Genomic DNA, 24,103 nt, shown 5'->3' with positions numbered 1-24,103 from the left:
AAGCACTGATCAGGAATATGAAGTATTAGGGAAGATACTGAACGCCTTTAGATAATGATAACAATAATAACTAATATTTTATGGCATTTTCAGAGTGCTTAACAAATATTGTCTCATTTTATCCTCACAACAACATTAGGAGATAGGTGCTATTTATTATCGCCATTTTACAGGAAGCTGAGACTTGATAAGGGCTAATATTTCATATTACATCCCTTTAGACACTATATATTTCAGCCAGACTGACCAGCCTACCTGCTGATTTGCTCTCTGAAACACTGCCTGCTATTGCCCACGACTAGAATGCTTTCCTTCCCTACTTTCGTTTTGTAGAAGCCATAGCCGCCTCTAAAGCACACCTCAAATGCCTACGTCTCCTGTTGGAAGCCTTTCATTATCCCCCCAGTTGTTAGTGTTCTCCTTCTGCAAAATTGCTTTTGATTTACTTTGTATGTATTTTATAAATACTAAGCTGCATACATATTGTTTCCTCATAGCATAATGTAAACTTTTTGAGGGCAGTGATTGTTTAGTTTTTGTCTTTGTATGCCCAGCATCTAGCATAGTATGTGGAACCAAATTAGTGCTTGTTGAATTGAAGATTAATGATTACAGAAGCAGAAAAAAAATATTGTCATCGGATTATACTAAAGATCTCCTGGACAGAAAAAGGAAAAGATGAGGAGTTTGGCAAACAGGCACATGATATAATAATGATAAGTGACTTTATATGACTGTCTGCTGGAGTTCTCTCTTTGGTTTTTTATTTTATTTTATTTTTTTTTAAATTTTATTAATTTATTTTGATTTATCAGCAATCACTTCCATATGCTTTTGAGTTGAAAATTTTTCTCCCTCTTCCTCCCCCCACCCTCCCCAAGATGGCACACAATCTGATATAGGCTTTACATTTACATACCCATTAAACATATTTTCACATTAGTGAAGTTGTAACTAAATTAAAACAGTAGTGAAGTTGTAACTAAAAATTAAAACCAATAGGAGGAACCATCAGAAAGATGAAACAAAACTCAACAGAAGTAAAAACAAGTGATAGCAATTCAACTTCCCTAGTTTTTTCTTTGGATGTGGACAGCATTTTCCATCCCAAGGCCTCTGGAGATGTCTTAGATCCTTGTAATGCTGAGAAGGGTTCAGTTTAACAATATTAGTCATTGCATAATGTGGCTGTTATTGTATACAAAGTCCTCTTGGTTCTGCTCACTTCACTCAGCATGGAGTTCTCTCTTTGGAAAAAACAGAGGAGCTAAAAACATTTTTAGCATATCTTAATAATAGTTTTCATCCTTCAAAAGATGGGACCACCAACAAGATGAACTTCTCTTCTGGAACTAATTCTCACCAAAAAGGAATAACTAGTTGCAGGGATAGTTATGATGGGGAACTTGTCAAGAAGTGACTACTAGATCTTAGAATTTGTGATGGACAAGAGGAAATCTAGACATAACATGATAGGCATCATAAATTTTAGGAGAGCAGATTTCAAAGACTTTAGAGAAAGGATGCCATGGCCTAAAATTCTTCAGGGGAATTTGCCCCAGGAGGAATTAGTTGTCTGAAGAATTCAAAGTGGATGTACAGGGAACTCATTACTTAGTTTTTAAAAGATACCTACCTAAGGAAGATGCAAGCAAGAGAACGTGAATACAGAAGTATGCCAGAGTCCTATCAGAATAGGACACCTTGAGTTGAGCCAGGCAAGAAAAACTAAGAAAAAGAAAGGATGTGTTGTTATTTTTCATTTTTAAGCTTCATTGGAGAAAAGAAGATCAGATAAGGGAGAGGACGATGGTGGGAGAAGGGGAGAGAGTGAGTGGAATGGTATTGGTGGCAAGAGAAAGAATAGTTCAACTCTTCTCTGACAAGAGAGTTGGGACTTTAAAGGACAGCACAAAAATGGCTAAGAGGAAGCTGAACTTCAGCATTAATAAAGATGGTAATAAGAAAGCAGCCAGCTGCCCATAATGAGTGCAAGTCAACAGGCCCATTCAAACTGCATCTCAGGGAACTGAAGGACTTGATAGATGATTGCTGAGACTTTTTCCGTATTCTTTGAAAGATAGTGGAGATTGGAAGAGGTACTATGGGACAGGAGAAAGGGAAAGGTACCAATTTCCAAAACTGGGAAGAAAGGTCAATAATTTTACCCACTACTTCTGGCTAAATTCTTAAACATTTTAAAAGGGTGATAAGAGAACATCTAGAAAAGAAGTTGTAGGGTAGCTTTATCAAAGACTAGCTATGCCAGACTAAACTCGTTTCCTTTTTTTTTTTTACAGGGAATAGACCAGGGAAAATGTCACAGATGCAATTTACTTAGATTTTAGTAAAGAATTTAACGAAATTTCTCAACCATTTTTGTGGGAAAAGTAGAAAGTACTTGGTTAGACAATAGCTGTAAATGGATTTGGTTGTGGTTGAATGGAAGAACCTTAAGAGTAGTTATTGGTTCAATATTAGCTTAGAAAAGAAGTCTTTTGTGGAGTGCCTAAGGGATCTGTGCTTGGTGTAGTACTATTTAACATTTTTATAGATGATTTGGATAAATCTATAAGTAACTGATACTTTTATAGTGCTAGGAGGTTTGTACAACACCTTACATATATTATCTCTTTTGATACTCATAATAATCCTTTGAAGTAGGATCTACCTCAACATAATTAGTCCCACTTGACAAATGAATAAACTGAAACTAGTCACATACATCTAGTTAGTGTTGGCTAGACTGAGAGAAGCAGAATTTGAACTCAAACCTTCCTGATAACAACATTCTTTCCACTATGCCATGCTGCTGTTAACAGTATACTTCTCAAATTCACAGATAACTCAAAGTTAATAAGTTGAGTGATAGCAGTAGGATCTTAAAAAAAAAATCTAGCCTTAGAACATTGGACTGTGTCAAATCAGATGAAATTTAAAGATTAGATATAAAGTTTCACATTTGTTTTCAGAAAACCAATTTTATTAATCAGACTGGGTGGCAGAGCTAGGTAGCAATTTGTTTGAAAAAGACCTAGAATTAGAGGCAAAGCTAAGATGGCAAAGTAGAGGGAGCATTCTGTTTGAACTCTTCCAACATTCCTCTCAAAACAGCTTTAAAATAGTGTATCAAATCAAATTCTAGAGCAGCATAAATAACAAAAGGTCAGAGTGAGACTTTTTTCCAGCCAGAGACAGCTTAGATGGTCAGGAGAGATTTGTGACAGTAGAGTAGGAGCTGACTGTGTAGCACAGCATGGCAGCAACACCAGCTGTGGACCTTTTTAAGTAGCAGTGACAGCAACAGCAACAGTTTCAGAAGCTCTCATCACCCAGGGACAGTAAAGGGATTAAACAACTGCTCAAAAAAAAAAGATTACAAGAGATTCCTGCAAGAGTACTGGGCACAAGACTGAGCCCTGTTTAGCAACCCATTTCTGGGTCATAGGTTCAGGGCAAAGAGGAGCACCTGTGGTTCCAATGGAGCTGAGACCTCGATTGCAGTTCCAGGGCAGAGAGAGAACAGGGCCACTAGTTCCAGGTCTCAATTCCAGGGCAGAGATAGGAGTGCTAGCACTTCTGGCTTCAAGGGAACAGGGCCTCTATCTGGGTAAGGACCAGAGTACAGACGAGGAGAGCAGTGATAACGCCTCTACTCCAGTCACATCATTTTGGAAGCACTGAGAACTTGCATTCTCTGTCAGAACTAGCTGTGAAAACAGTAGGGTGAAAAGTCTGAAACTTGAGACAGTGACAGTTCCCATCCCCTACTCCAGGTGAGCAAAGCCCAGCTCAAACGTAAAGTTCAAATTAAAAAAAAAAAACCAAACCTAGAAAAATGAGCAAATACAAAGAAAGAACCTGACCATAAAAAGCTACGCTGGTACAGGGAAGCTTAAGACATAAACTCAGAAGAAGACAACAATGCAAAAACATCAGTGAGCAAAGCCTCAAACTAAAATGCAGATTGGACATAAGCCCAACAAGAATTCATGGGAAAAGCTAAAGAAAGAAATGTTTTTAAAAGAGCAAAAAAAAATTGATTTTAAAAATTAAATAAGAGTGGTAGAGGAAAAATTGGAGAAAGAAATGGGAACAATGCAAGAAAATTATAAAAAAAAAGAGAGAGAATTAATAGCTTGGTAAAAGAGCAATACAAAAAAAAATGACAAAAATAACATCTTAACAGAATTGGCCAAATGGTAAAAGAAGTACAAAGCCTGATTAAAGAAAATAATTCCTTAAAAATTAGAATTGAGCTTGTGGATGCTAATTATTCCATAAAACATCAAGAAACAATAAAAGAAAATCAAAAGAATGAAAAAAAATAAGAAAATGTGAAATATCTCATAGGGAAAACAACTGATCTGGAAACATTTAGGAGAGATGATTTAAGAATTATTGGACTACCTGAAAGCAAAGAAAGCCATGAACAAAAAAACCCTAGACATTGTATTTCAATGGTAAAATAGAAATTGAAGAATGTACCAGTCACCTCCTGAAAATGATCCCAAAATGAAAATTCCCAACAATATTATAGCCAAATTCCAGAGTTCCCAGGTCAAGTAGAAAGTACTGCAACTGGCCAGAAAGAAATGATTCAAATACCATGGAGTGACAGCATCACAGAAGATCTAGTAGCTACCTTGATAAAGGATCAGAGGGTTTAGAATATGATATTCCAGGAATCAAAGGAATTAGGACTACAACCTAGAATAACCTACTCAGAAAAACTGAGTATAACAATAATAAATAAAATAAAAATAAATAAACAAGTGATAAAAAGCACATATGAGTAAAATAGAGGATTTTCAAGTATTCCTGATAAAAACACCAGAGCTGAATAGAAAATTTGACACTCAAACACAAGACTTAACTAAAGCATAAAAATGTAAACATGAAAAGAAATCATAAGGGACATAATAAGGTTAAGCTATTTACATTCCTATGTGGGAAAATGACATATGTAACTCCTAAGAACTTTATCATTATTAGGGCAATTTGAAGGAGTCTGCATAGATAGAGGACACTAGTGTGAATCAATTATGTTGGGATGATCTCAAAAGAATGTAAGGGTGAAAAAGAGAGGAATGCAGTGGGAAAAAGGGCAAAGGAAAGAAAGGATTGGGGAAATTCTCTCACACAAAAGAAAAGGAACCATTTTTGCAGTGGAGGGGAAAATGGAGGGAGGCAATATTCAGATTTCACTCACATCTGAATTGGTTACACTCAGTTGAGTATATAAATCTGTCTTGCCCAACAGGGAAGTAAGAAGGAAAGAGGCTAAGAAAAAGAGTGGATTAGAGGCAGGGCAGACTAAAGCAGGCAGTGGTCAGAAGCAAAACAGACTTTTGAGGGCCAAGATAAAGTCAAAATGGAAACATGATTTAGACATAAAGAGTAAAATGAAAAGTGAATTAGGGGAACTTGGGAAAAATTAACTGTTAGAACTATGGATAAGGGGAGCTTTTATAAACAAGCAAGAGCTACAAAAGAGCATGGGAAGTAAAATGGATAATTTTGATTATATGAAATTTAAAAGTTTTCACTTAAAGCCAATACAACCAAAATTAGGAGGAAAGCAGGAAACTAGGGATGGGGGTGGAGGTGGGGGAGAGAACCTTTACAGCAAGTTTCTCTGATAAAGGCCTCATTTCTCAGTATGTAGGGAACTAAGCCAAATTTATAAAAATGAGAGCCATTCCCCAATTGACAAATGGTCAAAGGAAATGAACAGGCATTTTCAGAAAAGAAATCATAGCTATCAATAGTCATATGAAAAAAATGCTAAAAATCATGATTAGAAAAATGCAAATTAAAACAGCTCTGAGGTACTACCTCATACCTATCAAATTGGCTAACATGACAGAAAAAGAAAATGACAAATGCTGGAGGAGACATGGAAAAATAGGTGAGGTACACTAATGCATTGTGAGTGGAATTGTGAACTGATAAAACCATTCTAGAGAACAATTTGGAACTATGCCCAAAGAGCTATAAAACTGTACATACCTTTTGATCCAGCAATACTACTACTAAGTCTATATCCCAAAGAGATCAAAAAAAAAAAAAAGGAAAAAGACATATCTGTAAAAAATATTTATAGCAGTTCTTTTTGTGGTGTCAAAAAATTGGAAACTGAGAAGATGCCCATCAGTTTGGGGAATGGCCAGACAAGTTGTGGTATATGATTGTGGTGGAATACTATTGTGCTATAAGAAATAATGAGGGAGATAGGTTCATAAAAATCTGGGAAGACTTATACAAACTGATGTAGAGTGAAAGTGAGCAGAACCACAGAATATTGTACATGATAACAGCAATATTGTAATAATGACCAACTGTGAAAGATTAGGTAATCTGATCAATACAGTGATCCATAATAATTCCCAAAGGGACTCACAATGAAAAATTCTACTGTCTCCAGAGAGAGAACTGATGAACTCTGAGTACAGATTGAAGTATATTAATTTTTATTTCATTTTTCTTGCCCCTTTTTTTTGCAACATGGCTAATACGGAAATATGTTTTGCATGATTTCACAGGTATAATGGATATCATATTGCTAATCTTCTCAATGAGTACAGGAAGGGCGAGAGGGAAAAAATTTGGAACTCACAATAAAAAACCAACAACATCCTGGAATTAAAATCTTTTTTTTTAATAACTTATTTTTAGTTTTCAACATTCACTTACATAAGATGGAATTGAAATTTTAACATGAAGTATTGCAATGTGATAGCCAAAAAAGTTAATGTGATATCAGCTATGTTAAGAAAGGCCTAGTGTCTGGGACTAGGGAGATGATAGTCCCTAGGTGTTCTTCCTTTCGGTAAAATCTAGAGTCTTAGGTTCATTTCTGAGCACTGCATATAGAGGTGGACATTGATAAATTGGAGAGTATCCAGGTGAGGGCAGCGTACTCTGCCCTAGGGCAGACCTTGAAGTACCGTGCCATGTGAGGATTGTTTGAAGGAGCTCAGGATATTAAACCTAAAGAAAAAAAGACTTGAGAGAGGACATGATTAGCTATTTTTAAGTATTTGAAAGAGGAATTAGACTTATTCTTCTCAATTCCATAAGATGGAACCAAGAGCATTGGGTAGCCTGATATTAAGGGGGGAAAACTCCTAACAATTAGAAATATCCTAAAGTGAACTGGATTGCTTCTTAATATAGTGTGTTCTTTATTAATAGAAGTCTTCAAACAATTGCTTGAAGTGGTACAATATATTGCTTTTCCTGTGTGTTATAAGAAAGCAAATATTCTTAATTAGGAATGAGTTGGACTAGATGGCCTTTGACATTCTCCTTGACTTTCAGATTCTCTGCAATATCAGACAATGTTTATTAAGCATAGTGAAATAAAACAGATGCCGTTCCTCTACTGCTTCCACAGTAATATGAGGTTCAGGGATCCTGATTATATTTTTCATTTAACTACCCCTCATCACTCTCCATTCACATTTCTAAAATAGGTACCAAAGCACTGAACTATGACCTAGGAACTTTATGTGGGATTTGTGTGAGTCATGCAGAATGGTCAGTGCTGAGTAAAATTGGCAGTTTAATTTATTAACAGTATGAGATGATAGATTCACTTATTAAGTAACACACACTAATGTATATATATATATAATTGATCAGTATACAACTTGATATTTGGTTACTATTTGAAAGCCTAAATGCATCATTTTCCTTTGTCAATAAACCATAAAATGTACTTTCTCAAACTTTTGCCCTTTGTCTCTCCATCCCTTATTTATAATAGGATGTCGTTCAGCAAAATAATACTCTAATAGAAGAAATGTTGTACCTCATTATAATGCTTGTTGGTAAGTTTTTTAATCTATCACAAATATAAATTTGGGTGGGTCTTACAGTTGCACATACTCAGAAATCCTAATAACACCTGGTGTGTTACGGAAATTCAGTTCCTGGGAAAGGATATTACATTCTAACTCTTTCTCTTCTTCAGGTAGGTATGATGGAGAATTTGTGAAGGGTGGCTCCTTAGAGTAACATCAACCTAAATGGTTCTAAGGTTTGAGAAGAATAAAGGAAGAAATGGTAGCACCCTAGAAAACAGAATATTCAAAAGACTAGTGCACTACTGTTGTTGCTGAGATTCCTGGGAAGTGATCCAAATGATTTCTCTCCATCTCTTTAGGAAGAACAAAAATTTTCTTGGCAGTATTAAGAATAGTAATTTTAATTAGTGAACTGTGGTTACAAAGGTTTTCTCTCCTTCCTTTTTTCCTCTGCTTTCTCTTGCCTCCTGTCTTTCCCCTCATCCTGTGCTATTTTAGGTCACCTATAACATCTCCTCTGTGCTCCACAGAAAAAGAATTGTAGTTACTGCCAGGGGAAGTGAAAAGGGGGAAAATGTGGTGAAAAACAAAGGTGGTTTTTGGGTTTGTTTGTTTATTACCACAACATAGATGGACTTTTCCCCTGCTTACCAAGTAGCAAGTGAAACGAGAAGAGGCACCTTAACTGCTGTTTTTACCATCTGCCCATTACCAAACTTCTTTACTGCCATTCTACTCCCAACCCCCCAATCCAGCCAAGACAGCAATCTACAGTTACCTGACATGACTATGATTCAGTATGGTTGAGGTTGTTGGCTAAATGTGAGATTCTTTCCACTTATTGTCCAAGTCTCTGTCCTGCCTGTTTGTAGACCCAAGAAATCTTTAAACCTCCATTGGTTTTGGTGACAATTGCCAAATCATTCACTTTTCCACTACAAAGGCAGACAGGGGGATACAAATAGAAAAATATGATATAAACAATTGTCTGAGTTACAAACATTGTAGCTATATTAAATGTATATGATTATATACTTTTTTTCCAATTTAACAGGAGAAAGATTTAGTCCTGGAGTTGGACATGTAAATGCTACAGATGAAATTAAACGTGAGATTATCCATCAGCTGAGCATTAGACCTATGGCACATAGTGAATTGGTAAAGGCTTTGCCAGAAGATGTAAGTATCTAAAAATTCACAATACATAGAACAACATAGAACTTTATCAGTATCAATTTCGTATTTTTTTCTTAAAGTTTTCCCAAACTAAAAATAAAATACATCACTTAAATGTGCCATAAGGAGCAAATAGAAAAGCCTTAAAGATCCGTGCTTTTTATATTTATTGTATAATAAAATCTTTTATGATGCCATAAAAAGTTTTTGCATACCCACTTTCCTCTGGTAAGTAGGAATCTATGAAGGTAGTAAGTATACTTTAGTAACTCATGGAGCGGTGAGATGGGGGAAGATTTTCCTTCCAGAGATGCAGATTATAACCCCTCTGTTGACCCAGTGGATGGTTTTCCAGAATTGTGGTTGATGAAAAATTAATTATCATAGGATTAGGTTGATGAGACTCTTCAATCTTAACTAGGCTGATCCTCAGACAACAAGCATCATTTGTCCCATGCTCAAAAACTGTTTCAGCTTGATAGAAGCTGTCACCTCCAGTGAAGCACTGGAATAGGATTTTGTCATATAGATGAATTTTAAATTAAAAATAAATTTTAAATTTCCTTAATACTTTGAGTAAGGAATATTTAAAAATCCAAAACCATGTTTAGAGATACCGGATGCCATTGGTTTCATGAAAAACAATTTAGATAGAAAGTGATAAATTACTCCAAAAAATTTTTTTTGCAAAATTCATTTTCAGTTTATGGTTAATTGAAGTGATACATGTAAATGTGCGTATGAAATAATGCATGTAAACCTTAATGTGAGATACTAAATGTCAGTAGTTATTATTAATATGGGCTTAGCATTTTCATTTAACCCCTTCCAGGCCTTGATCCCATATGGTAGTAGCATTTGATGCTGTTCTTTGAAGTTATATTAAGCTTTGTAAATGTCAGCACACAAGAAGATCTTATACAAGTACATACATTGTGTATGAAGCCTCTGGTACTATTAACTAGTTATATGAAACACTTCTTTACCTGTTATGCCATTCAGGAGAACAAGGAGACGGGAATGGAGAGTGTAATTGAAGCAGTTGCCTGTTTCAAGTGAGTTTACTTTCTAAAGTAATATTATATTCTAAAATTCCATTTTCTGAAGATGACTGATTTCTCTAGTAGTAAGCAGTGAAGTGTGAAGTTTAATTTCACAGGGCCATACTTTTGGATGGTGTCTTCTTGATCGACCCAAAAATCTATTACATACCTTAAAAAATTAAATTAAGCCTGCTTCCCATAATAATTTGGGGCTATAGGAAACATAGAAATTCTCATTTAAATCAGTGTGGCTGCCACCATTGAAGCTCACTGAGTTATTCAGAATGAATGACTTTTTTTATATATTGATTACTTTTTTAAAAAAGTGGTTAACCTGAGCAGCTGTTTCAAATGAGTGCTTTGTATTTCTTGAATTATCTTTCTTTGTTCTCTTTGGCATTCAGCTTTTCTTACTAGACTGTATGAACTGCTCTCAGCAGTTTTTAATGACTTCAGATTTTTGAGGTTTAAAAAAGTTTGTTAATAGTACTTTATCTACCCTCCAAAATGTATCACCATTAATATGTTTAAAATGACCACTGATCTGAATAAAGTGGAAGGGAAAAACCCTCTTTTACGTAGGAGGTTGGAAATTTGTTTTCAAAGCTATAGTAAATATGACTCCATTCATAGTGAAAAACATTAACATATCTTGTATTTTAATAATTTTCCTTTTAGATTTATTACAAGAAACATTTTTTCTTATGCATTTTGAAGTGCCAGATACTGAAACAAGGAAACAGTACATCTTCATCAGAAACAAAGAATCATAGCACTAGGAAATGCTATGGCATTTGTATCTCTGCTTTCTAAAATTCTGAGTGCCTTTTGTTTTTATATCACAGTGATTTCTGGACATTTCTCTCAGTAAAATTTAACTTTCCATTCTAACAAAAAGAAGTTAAATAAAAAATTTTAAGAAGCATAATTAATTATATAAACAACAAAACACATGGTGTTTCCCATAAATGCAGGAAAAAGCCTTTTAGAAAATAAATTAACTTGCATATTAATATTCTTTAAAAACATAGTCATTGAGGGACCCTTTTTTAATGTGATATAAAATAGGTATAAATATAAAATAGAACCAAGAGCATCATTTGTGATGGAAAACATTAGAAAGAATCCCAGTACATATTAGGTAAAAGCATGACAGCCGCCTTTCCATGCTGTTATTTGACATAGTTTGTAAGTATGGATCTAGATCTAGAGCTAGAAGAGACCTTAGAAATCATCGAGTCTGATCTCCTTATTTAGAAAATGAAGAACAAAGGCCTGGCAAAGTTAAATGACTTGTTCTAGGTCATATAGGTGGTATAATTGGCAGAGAAAAAATATGAACTTCAGTCTTGTTACTCCCAGGTTCAACTGTCTAGCTTCACTCTTTCCAGTGTATCCTGATACTTGTATAAATATTCTTCTAGGTAATAATTCTGTAACAATAAGACAAAAACAAAATTAAAGGTATAAGCATGGGCAAAAATGGAGACAAAACTATTCTAATTTTCATTGATCATAATGATGTATTCAGAAAACCTTAGAACCAGTGTAGAAACTAATCAAAAGCATTATTGGCTTCAGCAAAGTAGCAGATACAAAATCACGAGCATGATCCAACCCTAACAAAAACCAGGAAGAAAAAATTAGAGAAATTCTTTTCAAAATTAACTACAAAAGACATAAAATATCTAGGAATCCCACAGATATGAAGTCCCACAAGCATCATAAATAAATACAAATACACAACATTCCACAGGAAGGAAAACTTAAATAGCAATTCAGCAGACTTGGTTAGGCCAGTCCAATAAAATAAAAATGATGATACTATGCAAATTCATTTATAGATTTGGTGTTATGCTCTTCAGATTATTGAGGGGATACTTAATAGAACTAGATAAAAAGATGTAAAATTCATTTGGAGGAATAAAGTCTATTATCTCATTGGAAATAATTGGGGAAAAGATAGGAATGAAAGAATTGTATTATTAGGCCTCAAGCTACATTATAAAATAATAATCATCAAAACTGCTTAGTAGTGGTGAAAGATTAAATCAGTAGAAAGAGTAGATAAGAGAGCCAGAAGCAATTTTTAAAAACAAATTAAGTCAGTGTTTGATAAATGATACATAGGTTATGCATAAAAAGACTTCCTGTTTGATAAGAACTCAAATAGTAAAAGTCAGAAATTAGGTTTAGCTCCTTCTAGATTCTTGATCCAAGATCAGGGGCTTTGTCCCTTACAAGGATGAATGTAATTTCAAAAATTTAGCAGTAACAGTTGATATCATTACTTTTTGTTTATAGGAAACCTGGATTAACAGGACGAGGCCTATATGAACTAAAGCCAGAATGCACTAAAGATTTCAATCTATATTTCTACCACTTTTCCAGGGCAGAGCAATCTAAGGTAATTAGGTAAAAAACATATACTCAATAGCTTTCCATTAGCTCAGTCAAATTGTAAGCTGTTATATTTTATATCAGTTTATAAAATTTTCAAAATTTTTAGTTTGGGTGTTATTCTTTGTCCTCATTCTCCTTCACTCCATATATCAATCTAATCAGTTGCTAAATCTTGTCATATCTGTTTCTATATCATCTCTTGCATCTGACCCATTCTCTCTCTACTCACTCAGCTATCATCTTAGTTCAGACCCTCATCATCACCTCCCACCTTTATTGTTGCAGTGACCTTCCTGCCTCAGGTCTCTGCCCACTCTAGTCCATCCTCTTTGTTGTTGCCAAAGTGATTTTCTTTAAGTGAAGATTTGACCATGATACCCCTACTCAGTAAACTCCAGTGGCTCCTTATTTCTTCAAGGATCAATTATAAATTCTTTTTGATTTGTAAAGTCCTTTACAACCTTTCTCCAACCTCTCTAATAATATTGCGCATTACTCTCCCCTCTCACACTCTGCTCTCCAACCAACTGGTCTCCTTGATTCTCACAGGTGACACTGCCATCTCTCATCTCTGTGCCATTGGATTATCCATCCCACTTGCCTGGAATATGCTCTTTTCCTCAACCACATAGAATCCTTATCTTGTTTCATGACTCACATCAAGAACTATCTATGACATGAAGCTTCTCCTTAACCCCCCTGACTGCTAGTTCCCTCTCTTACAGACGTTTTTGTATTCTTTGTACATATTCTCCTTATATTTTTTTCCTGCTCGTATATATCCTTGTTCTCTTCCGTTAGGATGTGAGCCCCTCATAGGTAGAAATTGTTTAATTTCATTATATTTGTATCCTCACCACCTAGCACAATACCTGATATAAAGTAAACAGTTCACAATACTTATTGAATGATTGATGAATCATTTTAATTACAGTGAGTTTTTTTTTCATGAAAATTATTGAAGTCTCATTTTTTAACTTCTAGTTTAAAATTTGGACTAACTTCTATAGGTTCTCATTCTAATTAGACTTTTTCATAAAGTAACATAATCTAGAACTGGAAAGGGGGATCCCTGTAGATCATAAATCCAAATTCCTCATTTAGCAAATGTGGAAACTAATATCTAATTGAATTTTACGGCTTGCCCAAGATCACACAGATTGTAAATGACAGTCATGCTCTGACCCTGGGTCCTGTGACTATGAATTCAATATTCTTCCTGCTACCTCCAGTTATGAACTATAAAAATTCAGTAGTTCTCATTAAGTGGGGCTAAACTTTTCATCTCATAATCAGAGTTTTGATTTGCTTTGCTGCTAACTTTATTTGAAGCTAAGCAAGTTTGTTTTAGATATCTTTTTCATACCTTCTCTTTTTTTTAAAGATGCTTTGATTGATTAAAAATAGATATGTTTAAATGCTTTCACAACTTTTGTTGAAAACAGTTTAAAAGAATATAAATTTGCTCAATCTAAAATGATAATCCTCTTGTTTGCTAAGAATTTGTGTGTTTGATAATTTGTACAATGGATTGGTTGTTAGCTTAGGATTTTCAGGTATTCCTTATAATTGAATTTTAATCTAAATATCTTTGCTTTTTCTCAGGCTGAAGAAGCTCAAAGGAAATTAAAAAGGCAAAATAGGGAAGATACAGGTAGGTGGACTTCCAAAGAGGGCATCTTTAGTTTCTCTTTTTATTCAGTAATATTTATTGGATATTTACGGTGTGCAAATTTTTGGAGATTTGATTCATTTAAAAAGTATTTATCTAGCACTTTCTATGTGTAAGGTGCTATGATATGAGCTGGGGATAAAAACAGTTCCTGCCCTCAAGGAGCTTGCAATCTATTGATAGAAAACAACTTGTAGATCAATAAGTAATGCAAAAGTGAATACAAAGTAATTTTTGCATAGAGGTGAGATAATGAGAGGACTAATAACTGAATGAATTAGGAAAGTCCCAGGATAGGAAGTGGCACTTCAGTTGAGCCTAAAAGGAAAGTTAGGATTTCTGAGAAAGGAAGTACATTTTCAATGTGGGAAGTAGAAGAGATAGAATAAAGGTGAATCTGGCACAGATATGGCATTCCCACAGCCTAGGGTCAAATAAGGGAAATAAGACTTACATAAATGATTATAGTCACTATATAATCATATACCATGATATAATATTAAACCATGCAAATTCACAGGAAGGAGAAAATCTTTCTTCCCAGGAAGAATTAGGAAAGATAATATTGAACAGGGATATTTATGGGAAGTTAATGTAGATGAAGAAATTTTTTTTAACCAATAAACATTTTTCTTTCCTTACTATTTACCCAGAATAAAAGAAAAACAAAAACCTTGCTTTAAAAAAAAATACGTGGTAGAGTAAAACAAATTCCCACATTATCCATTTCCAAAAATTTATGTCTCATTCTGCATCTTGAGTCCATCACTTCTTGGATGGAATTTCAAGGCAGGAACAGGAGAGCATTTGGGAAGTGGTAGAGGTGACTCAATTTTCTACTGAACACAGTTTTCAGAGGGGTCAGCAATGAGGATGAAAAAGAAGAGGTTGGGGGGCAGCTAGGTGGCACAGTGGATAGAGCACCAGCCCTGAAGTCAAGAAGACTTCAAATCTGTTCAAATCTGGCCTCAGACCAAACACTTGACACTTACTAGCTGTGTGACCCTGGGCAAGTCACTTAACCCCAATTGCCTAAAAAAAAAAGAAGAAGAAGAGGTTAGGACCAAAGAATGGATTTTGAGCCAAAAAGTTTATACTTCATTCTATGAAATATTAGTCCTTGAAAGTTTTAGCTCTGGAGTGTTGGGGAGAATGTGCAGGTGATAAAAACCTTGCTTTCCCAAGATTAATCTGGGCTGCCAGGGCACAGGTTGGATAGTAAGAAAACCAGCTGAGAAGGTACTGTATTATCCAGGTAAGAATTAATTAGACTCTGAAATAGTATAGAGAAAAATTAGTTTGGAGAAGAAACTAATAATAAATTTGTTTTTCAGCACTTCCACCTCCTGTTTTGCCTCCGTTCTGTCCCTTATTTGCAAGTCTGGTTAATATTTTGCAATCAGATGTTATGTTATGTATCATGGGGACAATACTGCAGTGGGCTGTAGAACATAATGGATATGCCTGGTCAGAGTCCATGCTACAACGGGTAGGTTTGAAGATATTTTTAAATTTTGTTTTTATTTTTAACTTGACAGCCACCAAATTCTTAATCAGCATTTACATGTGCAAAGTAAAACAGAAAAAGAGATTTTTTTACATTAAACCATGCACCTCTAATATATACAGGTTTTTAGTATATGATAAGTTCAATATGTAAGTTATCCTGCTTGTCTGTATTTCCTTCTGGCCTTCTTTTCTCTTCTGTACATTTTTTAATGTATTTCACTGACCCTGTTCTTTTGTTTATTTATTTTGACAACCTGTTCACTTGCTCCCCTCTCCTAATCAAGATATTTTAATGAAGGTTTTAATGTTACTGTGTTTGAATAGAGAAAACTTAGAATAGTGTGTTTTATAGTGTGAGTTGTAAATGCTATCTGTTGTCTATCTGAAGAAAAATGTGTTCATGATACATATTTTACTAGCTTCACATACATGTGAACTTTCTTTGGTTTAGGGTTGTAGCCACTATTTTTAGAGCCTATATGGAAGGAAATATGCAAAGAAGGAGAAAAATCACATCTTTATTCCTAAGAAGGGCAAAGTATAAATAAACATGTGAAATGTTTATATAGAATTTAAGAGAGCTATGTTGTTTCAAGAATTTCATATGGCTCTTTTATAAGACGTAAGGGAAAATTTTAAACCTTTTAAAATATTTAGTCTGAATATTTAGACTTACATGTGTCTTTAGAAAATGCTTAAAAAGATTTTTAATAGTCTTTCTGATGTTGGTTTAGACCTAGTAGAAAGGTGGGACTGGGCTCCGTGGGCATGGGGTTAGATGATAGTTGATTCCAGGCTCTAGTGATTATTACCAGGTAGCATGTGACCAAATGCATAGTACTTGACTTTTGTCATTAAGTAGCATCGGTAGCCAGCCATTTCAGAAGGGATTTTAGATGACAATTCTGGTTGAACAAATATTTGTTGATCACCTACTCTTTGCAAGGCACCATGAAATGAAACAGTCCTGCCATCAAGGGGCTTGTGTTTTTAAATTTAGCTAAAAATTGACCTTTGTATTTTCCTCTTATGTGAAGTTGAATTAATTATTTTTCTTTTCTTAAGAACTCCTTATTGGAAAAATTACTTTAAAATTTCGTTTGTAATCCAATCTGTATGTCTTTAAAATTCAGCTTTTTTATAGCTTACAATTTGGTCTTTCTATAGCAATTGAATTATCAGATATTTTCTTCTTAAAACTTCTCTTTTACTTTAGGTCTTACATTTGATTGGAATGGCATTACAAGAGGAAAAACAGCATTTAGAAAATGTCAGTGAAGAGTCTGTAGTGACGTTTACTTTCACTCAGAAGATATCAAGTATGTCTCAACTTTATTTCTTAATTTTTTTTACCTCAAATGTGATTTCATTGCTATGGGAATCTCCCAGTGAGGAGCTTCCTTTACCCATGCAGATTAGCACCTTCTCTTCAACCAACAGTATTCTAGAATTGGCTAGTGCCTGGGAGTGACTTGTGACTTGCCCAGGGTCACCCGGCCAGGATAGAAAGAAAGACAGAGAGAGACAATGAGAGAGAGAGAAAGAGAGAGAAAGGGAGAAGAGAGGTCACGGTCTGGAGTAGAAGCCAACTCTTCATGACTCCAAGGTCATCTTCTTATCTGCTTTGCCTCCCTTTGTGAAAATGAAGGCTGTACACCTTCTTAAAAAACTGTATAATCTCTAGTAATAGATCATAAAAAGCACTAAATGAATTGAGGCTAAGTATTCATTTGCTTACTAAGCATCATTGTTCTATGTGCAATTACAAATCTAGATGTATTTCTCTTTTGTAAAAATTGCTCAGTACATGTGTAGATATAGGAGTCTGTTAGACTTTTAAGTTCCTTGAGAGTGGGGACTGGTTTGTTTTTCCTTTCTTTGTATTTGCGGTGCTTAGCATAATGCCTGACCCATAGCAGGCAATTGATAAATGTTTGATGATTGACTGGAAGACATGGACGTAAGTTGATATGTTTTAAAATCAGTACTTTCTCTTTCAAATCTAATCCATAATTTTAAAATGAAGCTATAGGGGCTGAACTTGTCATGGAGTGGTGGTAATGGGAAGATAGGCACACTAAGCTAAGATGAAATGCCAGTTTTGGTCCCAGAGAACAGTCAATGAGACATACTTCCTTCCTCAATAGAGGATTGAGGAACTGATGTGTGGAATGTTAACACATACCAATAGGAATGGAGTTTTCGAGGTTAGTTTTGCTTTACAATTTTTCTTTCATGGAAAGAAACTGTGGGGTGGGGGATATATTGAGAAGTAGCTGGAATGCTAAAAACAAAATCAATCAACAAGAATTTGTTAAGTTCCTACTATGAGCCAGACACTGCTAGTTGCTAAGGATAAAAGATAAAAATGAAATAGTCCTTGCTCTGAAGGAGCTCATATCTATTGAAGGAGACAAACTTGTATACATGTGAGTATATACAAAATATGTAGAAAATAAATAGAAGGTCATTTGAGGGATGAAGTGAGGAAGGCTTGCATTTTAAGCAGGGGAGGATAGCCTGTACAAAGACCTGGAAATGTCAATAGAAATAGCAAGAAAGCTATTTTGACTGCACTTTGGAATGCATGAGGGTGAATAAATGTTTCATAAGTTTGGAAAGCATTTGAAGACTGATTTTGAAGGGCTTAAAAATTCCAAACAGAGGAGTTTTTATTTGAACTTAAAGTTTATAGTACATCACTAGAATTCAGCAGGACAATTCAGATATATATATGGTTAGAACTGTGGAGATATTGAGGAATATCACTCTTGCATCTTTTTTGGAAAATGGATTGGGAGGTGCAGGTAATATAAAAACAAAAGATTTCAAAAAAATTTAATTTTAAGATTATAAGTAACTTCAGAGAGAACTGTCAGTCTTGTGATTAGGTTGAAAGCCAGATTACAAGGAGGGGCCAGTGAGAGGAGGATTAATGGAGTCATCAAATTTACCTCATCAGTTGGTCACAGATCCATCTTCAAGCCCATTTCCATTGATTTACTCCTACAAGTTTTCAGATGTTTTATAACCACAGCTCACAAAAGCACAGAATTTGAGCTTGAAGGCATTGTGGTGGCTCTAGTCAAAATACATAAAAGGAATCCTCAGTGCAAGACACTTGAAAAGTGATACAGCCTCTGCTTGAAGATCTCTAAGAAAGGGGAGCCCACTACCTCCTAAGGCAGCTCATTCCACTTTTGGACAGCTAGGAACAGTTAATAAAATTTTCCTCACATCAAGACTAAATTGGCCCCTTTGCAATTTCCAATTATTGCTGTTGGTTCTGCCCTATGGAGACAAAACAATTCTAATCCCCTCCACCATAAGGATCTAGGAAGTCAAATAAGTGCCCTGAATGACAGCAAATGTTCATTCTTTCTGTGGAATGGTATCTATTTGTAAGGACCAAAAAGCCCTACTAATTGCTTTACCAACAAATACTTGATCTCATTGTCAAGTGGCAGTATAATGACAGCCAAAGGTAGTACCAGTTTAAAATATAAACTCATTTGTGATATTTTATGGAGACAGATTGTAGGAGATGGTAAAAACATAAGAAAACATCAATAATTACCCTTCTTATACATCTGCTTCCCCATCTCTAGAAAATATAACAATAATCAACATATTTAACAAAAATATCCTGAAGGAGGGTATGCGAAGGGAATAGACATGCTTTCACAAATGATGTTCTATGGGAAACATCTTTAAGTCCCATAATTGACTGAAAGCTACAGAAAGCAGAAGAGATCCCGTAGTACTTATTTGTTGAATATAAAAATGCAATTGATTTAGTAAACCATTCTTTATAGAACTTGTTCAAATTTTTAAAAAATTAATTTGGAAAAATAAAAGATCTAGTATATATCAAGAGAAATAAGGAAAAGAGCTGGGGACATAGGAAGAATATTATTTCTAGACCTCAAACTGTATTAGAAAGCAGCAGTCATCGAAGCCATCCGGTATTAGTTAAAAAGTAGGGATAGAGCAATAAACAGACAAGACCAAGAAGAATCAGAAACGATGGAACTTAATAACTTAGTATTCAGATTAGTAAAGCAAAAGATATGTACAAAAGTTATGAAATTCCCATATTCTCTGCTGGCCTTCCATCTCACATCACTGACTGCCTTTCAGACATCTCTAATGAGATGTCCAATAGACATCTTAAACTCAGTATGTCCAAAACAACTCATTGTCTTTTCCTCTAAACCCTCCCTCTCCCGCCCCCCATTTTCCCTGTTACTGTAGAGGACAACACTATCCTCCCAGTCTTTCAGGCTCACAATCTAGGAGTCATCCTGGACTCCTCACTATTTCTCACCTCCCACATTTTGTTGCCAAGGCCTGTTGATTTCACCTTTGCCACATCTCTCTAGTATACTTCCTTCTCTCCTCTTAGATTGTCACCATCCTCATCATCTCATGCTCGTGCCTGGACTGTTACAATAGCCTACTAGTGGGTCTGCCTGCCTCAAGTCTGTCCCCATTCTTGTCTGTCTTCTATTTAGCTGCTAAAGTGATTTTCTTGAAGTGCGGGTCTAATATCAAACCTTTCCTCTACCACAGACACCCATTCAATAAACTCAGTTGGTTCCCTATTACCTTCAGGATCAAATACCAGATGCTTTGTTTGGTATTCAAAACCCTTCATCACCTAGTACCCTTCTATCTTTTCTTATACCTTACTCTCCAACATGTACTCAGTCTGCTGGTCTCCCATCCCTGGAACCCTCTCCCTTTTCCACTTTGCCTACTGACCTCCTTGTGGTTTCCTTTAAATCTCAACTAAAATGCCATCTTTTATTGGAAGCTTTTCCTTAACCCTTCTTAATTCTAGTGCCTTCTTTATGTTTAATTGTTTCCTTTTATCCTTTATATAGTTTGCTTGTGTATATTTGTTTGTATGTTGTCTTCTCCATTCAACTGTAAACTTTTTAAGGCAGAGATTGTCTCTTGCCTTTTTTTGTATCCCCAGTGCTTAATATAGTGCCTGGCACATAGTAAACACTTCATAAATGTTTGATTGTTGATCAAAAGATGTATCAACAGATGTAATTTTACCCTTAGATTATAAGTATCAAATGAGGCATACAACAGAAAGAAATGTGCTCAGCAAAATTGTCACCATCATGAAGTATGTCCAATAGAGAGTCCAAATAGTTCTTCTTGTTTACAGACGGCATTTTATTGATTGAAACTCCTGCACTCCTACTAGAGTACTTCATGATATATGTTGAAATTCCCTCAAATACTCTTAACTTCACATTTCTTCAGTCTCTTTAACTCCCCTTAATCCTCAATTTCTAAATCAAGTATACCCAGAGATGATCTTGTCCTTGATCTTGCCATCACCCAATTATTCATCACACAATTATTCTACTTATATTTTCATGAATTCTAAAATTCCTTTATCAGATCATAATATTTCTTCATTCTACCTCTCTGTCCTTAACCCTATTCATCCTAATCATGACCTTCAGTTCTACTATCCTTCAGTACTTTACCAGATCATGATCCCTGCACTGGTTGTACGTACTTTCTTTCCTTCCTACCCAATATCAACCACTTGGTAAGCCAATTTAACTCTGTATTATCCTCTACTCTAAAATCCCCTTCCTTCTTTTCACATAGCCTTTCTCATCAAATTCCCTACCTTGGATTACTATTACCATCGACCTTCTATTCTGTCACTCACATGTTTCTGAACAGAACTGGAAGTCACAAAACAAGGCTGTACCCAGTACAAATTTATGTTATCTTATATCACCAGATTCCTCACTTCAACAAGATAATCCTTCTCTTCCTTCCTAATCAACTTTCTATTCAATTTCCCGTAGTAACTTTTCGAAACAGATTCTCTCCTCAAACTTCCCACAGCACCTCTTCCTTCTGCCACCTTTTCAGACAATAACATTGCCTCATAATTAACCCAAAAAATGTAGACAATTTGCTGCAAACTGTTTCTTTTCACCTTCTGCTTATCTCACATCCCTCTGATATCATCCTCCAGTGTCTTTTCCTTAACTCTAATCTGTCTGCCAAGGCATGCAGCTTTGATCTTACCTCTTCCATCAGATTGCCCCTTCTCTCATACCCGTTCTCTCATCTTCAGTCTCTGCTTATCCACTTATTCCTTTACTAGTGCCAACAACTGTGCCTAAGTCTCCCCCATCCTTTAAAAGTCCTCACTAGATCCTACCGTTCCTGCAAGCTATCATCTTCCTCTTCTGGTCCAACCACATTGCCTACTTGCCATGCCTCACACTGGACACTCCATCTTCCATCTTTGTGCCTTTTCATTGACTGGTCTCCATGCTTGGAATGCTCACCTTCCTCACCTTCACCCTTAGCATCCCTGTTTTACTTTAAGATTCAGCTCAAATGCTGTTTTCTGTAGAATGTCCTTCTCAGTGTATCCCATCTTTTCATCTACTCTATTTGTATCTGTATGTACCTATTTATGTACATATCTTCTAATGAAGAAGACTATGGTCTTCTCCATTAGAACATAAGGTCCTTAAGAAGAGGAACTCTTTGACCTTTTTTGTACCCTAGTGTTTAACAGTATATGGTGCATAGTAAGCCTTTAGATGTTTGTTAATTGATTGATGGATTGATTGATTAAACACTGGAACTAGAGCTTCTTGAATGAATTCTAGAGTCATTCCAAAGATTTTAGCCTAATTTTTCACACAAGAAAAACCATGGAGATGGAGAATACCTGTTGTCCGTACTGTGATTTGCAGTTGAATGTGCTGCCCATGGGACTAAGTACATTTTTTTTAGAAAAACAGTGTAGTTGGACATTGAACTTGTCCCAGAATTGACTAGGAAGAGAAAAATGACCTTGATTACTTGGTTTGGGAAATGCACAGTGTTTTTTATACCTCTAATTACTCCCTGAAAACAAGAATCCATCTTTTTTAACAAACACCAGTGTTCTTCTGTGTCGCCTGCAACTAAATGATGCACCTCACGGAGGAGTGTGAAATGAAGAAACGTCAGGCAGGCTGGTCAGTGAAAGACTGAGCCGTTTATTGTTCTGAGAGTCCAGTTTAAATAGTGAAAGCTAACAATCACCCCAGGAGTCTTACATGACTAACCCCAGCCCTTATGCTCAACTTTAATTGTATACACCTGCTTGTTATCAAGGTTCAAGGATCGGTCAGAGTGTTCTAACGCCTCCTGGGTATGGAAGATTGGTGAGCCAAACATTCTGAGTAAGTGAGCCCTTAAGGGTAGGAAAAGGAAAGAGTCAAGCTCTGACCTAAATTCCTTATCCCATATTAGACTCCTCAGCTCTGGCCCTCAACATTTCCATTGATCCTTTATAACTATGAGACATAGAATGTCTTTCCTGAAGACTTAAAATTGCATGTCACAAACACAGGACCATGGAAAGATACATTGTTCATGTAATAGGTGATAGTATATTACCAGTGAAGAATGACACAGGAGGATATGTGTAAAAGATATTGTCAGAGAAATGTATGTTCAGAAAAGGAGGTAAGCTACTCATATGAGGAGGAATAGCCCATACGCTCCTTCAGTACCCTTGAGGTGTAGGAGGGCCTACACTAGTACAGTGGGTAGACTTAATGTGGTAGAGTTACAGAAAGACCTGTGCACAAAAGTTGCATGAAATGAGAAGGTATGGATAAATTGTGATTTTTGCCATTGAAGGAGAGTACCCACATCATTGAAGTTGCAGGTACATTGTAATATTGTTCTTATCACTATTAACAGCATTGGTAATACCAGGCATAAAGGATGTAGTTATAAACAGCGTTTATCAGCTTTCCTCTTCTCTTTTGCTTATTTTTCTTAGAACCTGGTGAAGCACCCAGCAGTTCTCCTAGCATCCTAGCTATGCTAGAAACACTACAAAATGCCCCCTACTTGGAAGTTCACAAAGACATGATCAGATGGATATTGAAGGTAAAATTTCCTACGTTATTGTTAGCACTTTTCATGGGTAGCATGAATTATTGACTGCTTATGAATGAATGAATGAAAAAGTGTTCAGCGTTTAATATGTGCCAAGCACTGTGCTGAGCACTAGGGTTACAAATACAAAATATTTTGACAAAAGAATTAGGGGGAAAAAATGTGGTGTGTTGAAAGTATGCTAGACTTGGATATGAAAAACCGTAGATTTGAGTCCGGGCTCCAGCACAAATTGTTTGTGATTCCTTGGTGAAATGATTTCATTTCTATTTTCTTTCTCTTTTTTTAATAGACTTTTAATGCCATTAAGAAGATAAGAGAGAGTTCTTCCACCAGTCCTGTGGTTGAGGCAGAAGGAGCAATAATGGAAGAGGTAAACTATGGTTGTTGATAGTATAGGCATATTGACATATTGACTCTTAACAAAAGAAATTTCTAATTTCATCTCATATTACTGATAACCAACTACCCTTTTAAATGTCTAGAAATTCACTGCCATATATTATTTTAGAGTATCAGCTTGTACTTGATTTCAT

At 35.5% G+C, this 24,103-nt stretch overlaps 1 protein-coding gene across 2 annotated transcripts in view; it reads left to right on the top strand.

Moving 5' to 3' along the window:
- UBR2 (ubiquitin protein ligase E3 component n-recognin 2) overlaps positions 1 to 24,103 on the top strand; it is a 145,847-nt gene that overhangs the window by 90,715 nt on the left and 31,029 nt on the right. For both annotated transcript variants that reach the window (XM_020976796.2, XM_020976797.2), the window contains exons 20-28: positions 7,772 to 7,835; positions 8,866 to 8,990; positions 9,990 to 10,042; positions 12,335 to 12,437; positions 14,039 to 14,087; positions 15,440 to 15,594; positions 16,831 to 16,933; positions 23,449 to 23,558; positions 23,860 to 23,940. In XM_020976796.2, coding sequence (XP_020832455.1) covers positions 7,772 to 7,835; positions 8,866 to 8,990; positions 9,990 to 10,042; positions 12,335 to 12,437; positions 14,039 to 14,087; positions 15,440 to 15,594; positions 16,831 to 16,933; positions 23,449 to 23,558; positions 23,860 to 23,940 — 843 coding nt within the window. The remainder of the gene's footprint in view (positions 1 to 7,771; positions 7,836 to 8,865; positions 8,991 to 9,989; positions 10,043 to 12,334; positions 12,438 to 14,038; positions 14,088 to 15,439; positions 15,595 to 16,830; positions 16,934 to 23,448; positions 23,559 to 23,859; positions 23,941 to 24,103) is intronic.

This window comes from Phascolarctos cinereus, unplaced genomic scaffold (genome assembly GCF_003287225.1).
Source record: "Phascolarctos cinereus isolate Bilbo 61053 unplaced genomic scaffold, phaCin_HiC Scaffold_5;HRSCAF=322, whole genome shotgun sequence".
NCBI lineage: Eukaryota > Metazoa > Chordata > Mammalia > Diprotodontia > Phascolarctidae > Phascolarctos > Phascolarctos cinereus.
Note: the sequence above shows the minus strand (reverse complement) of the source record. Positions and strands in the feature narration are given on the sequence as shown.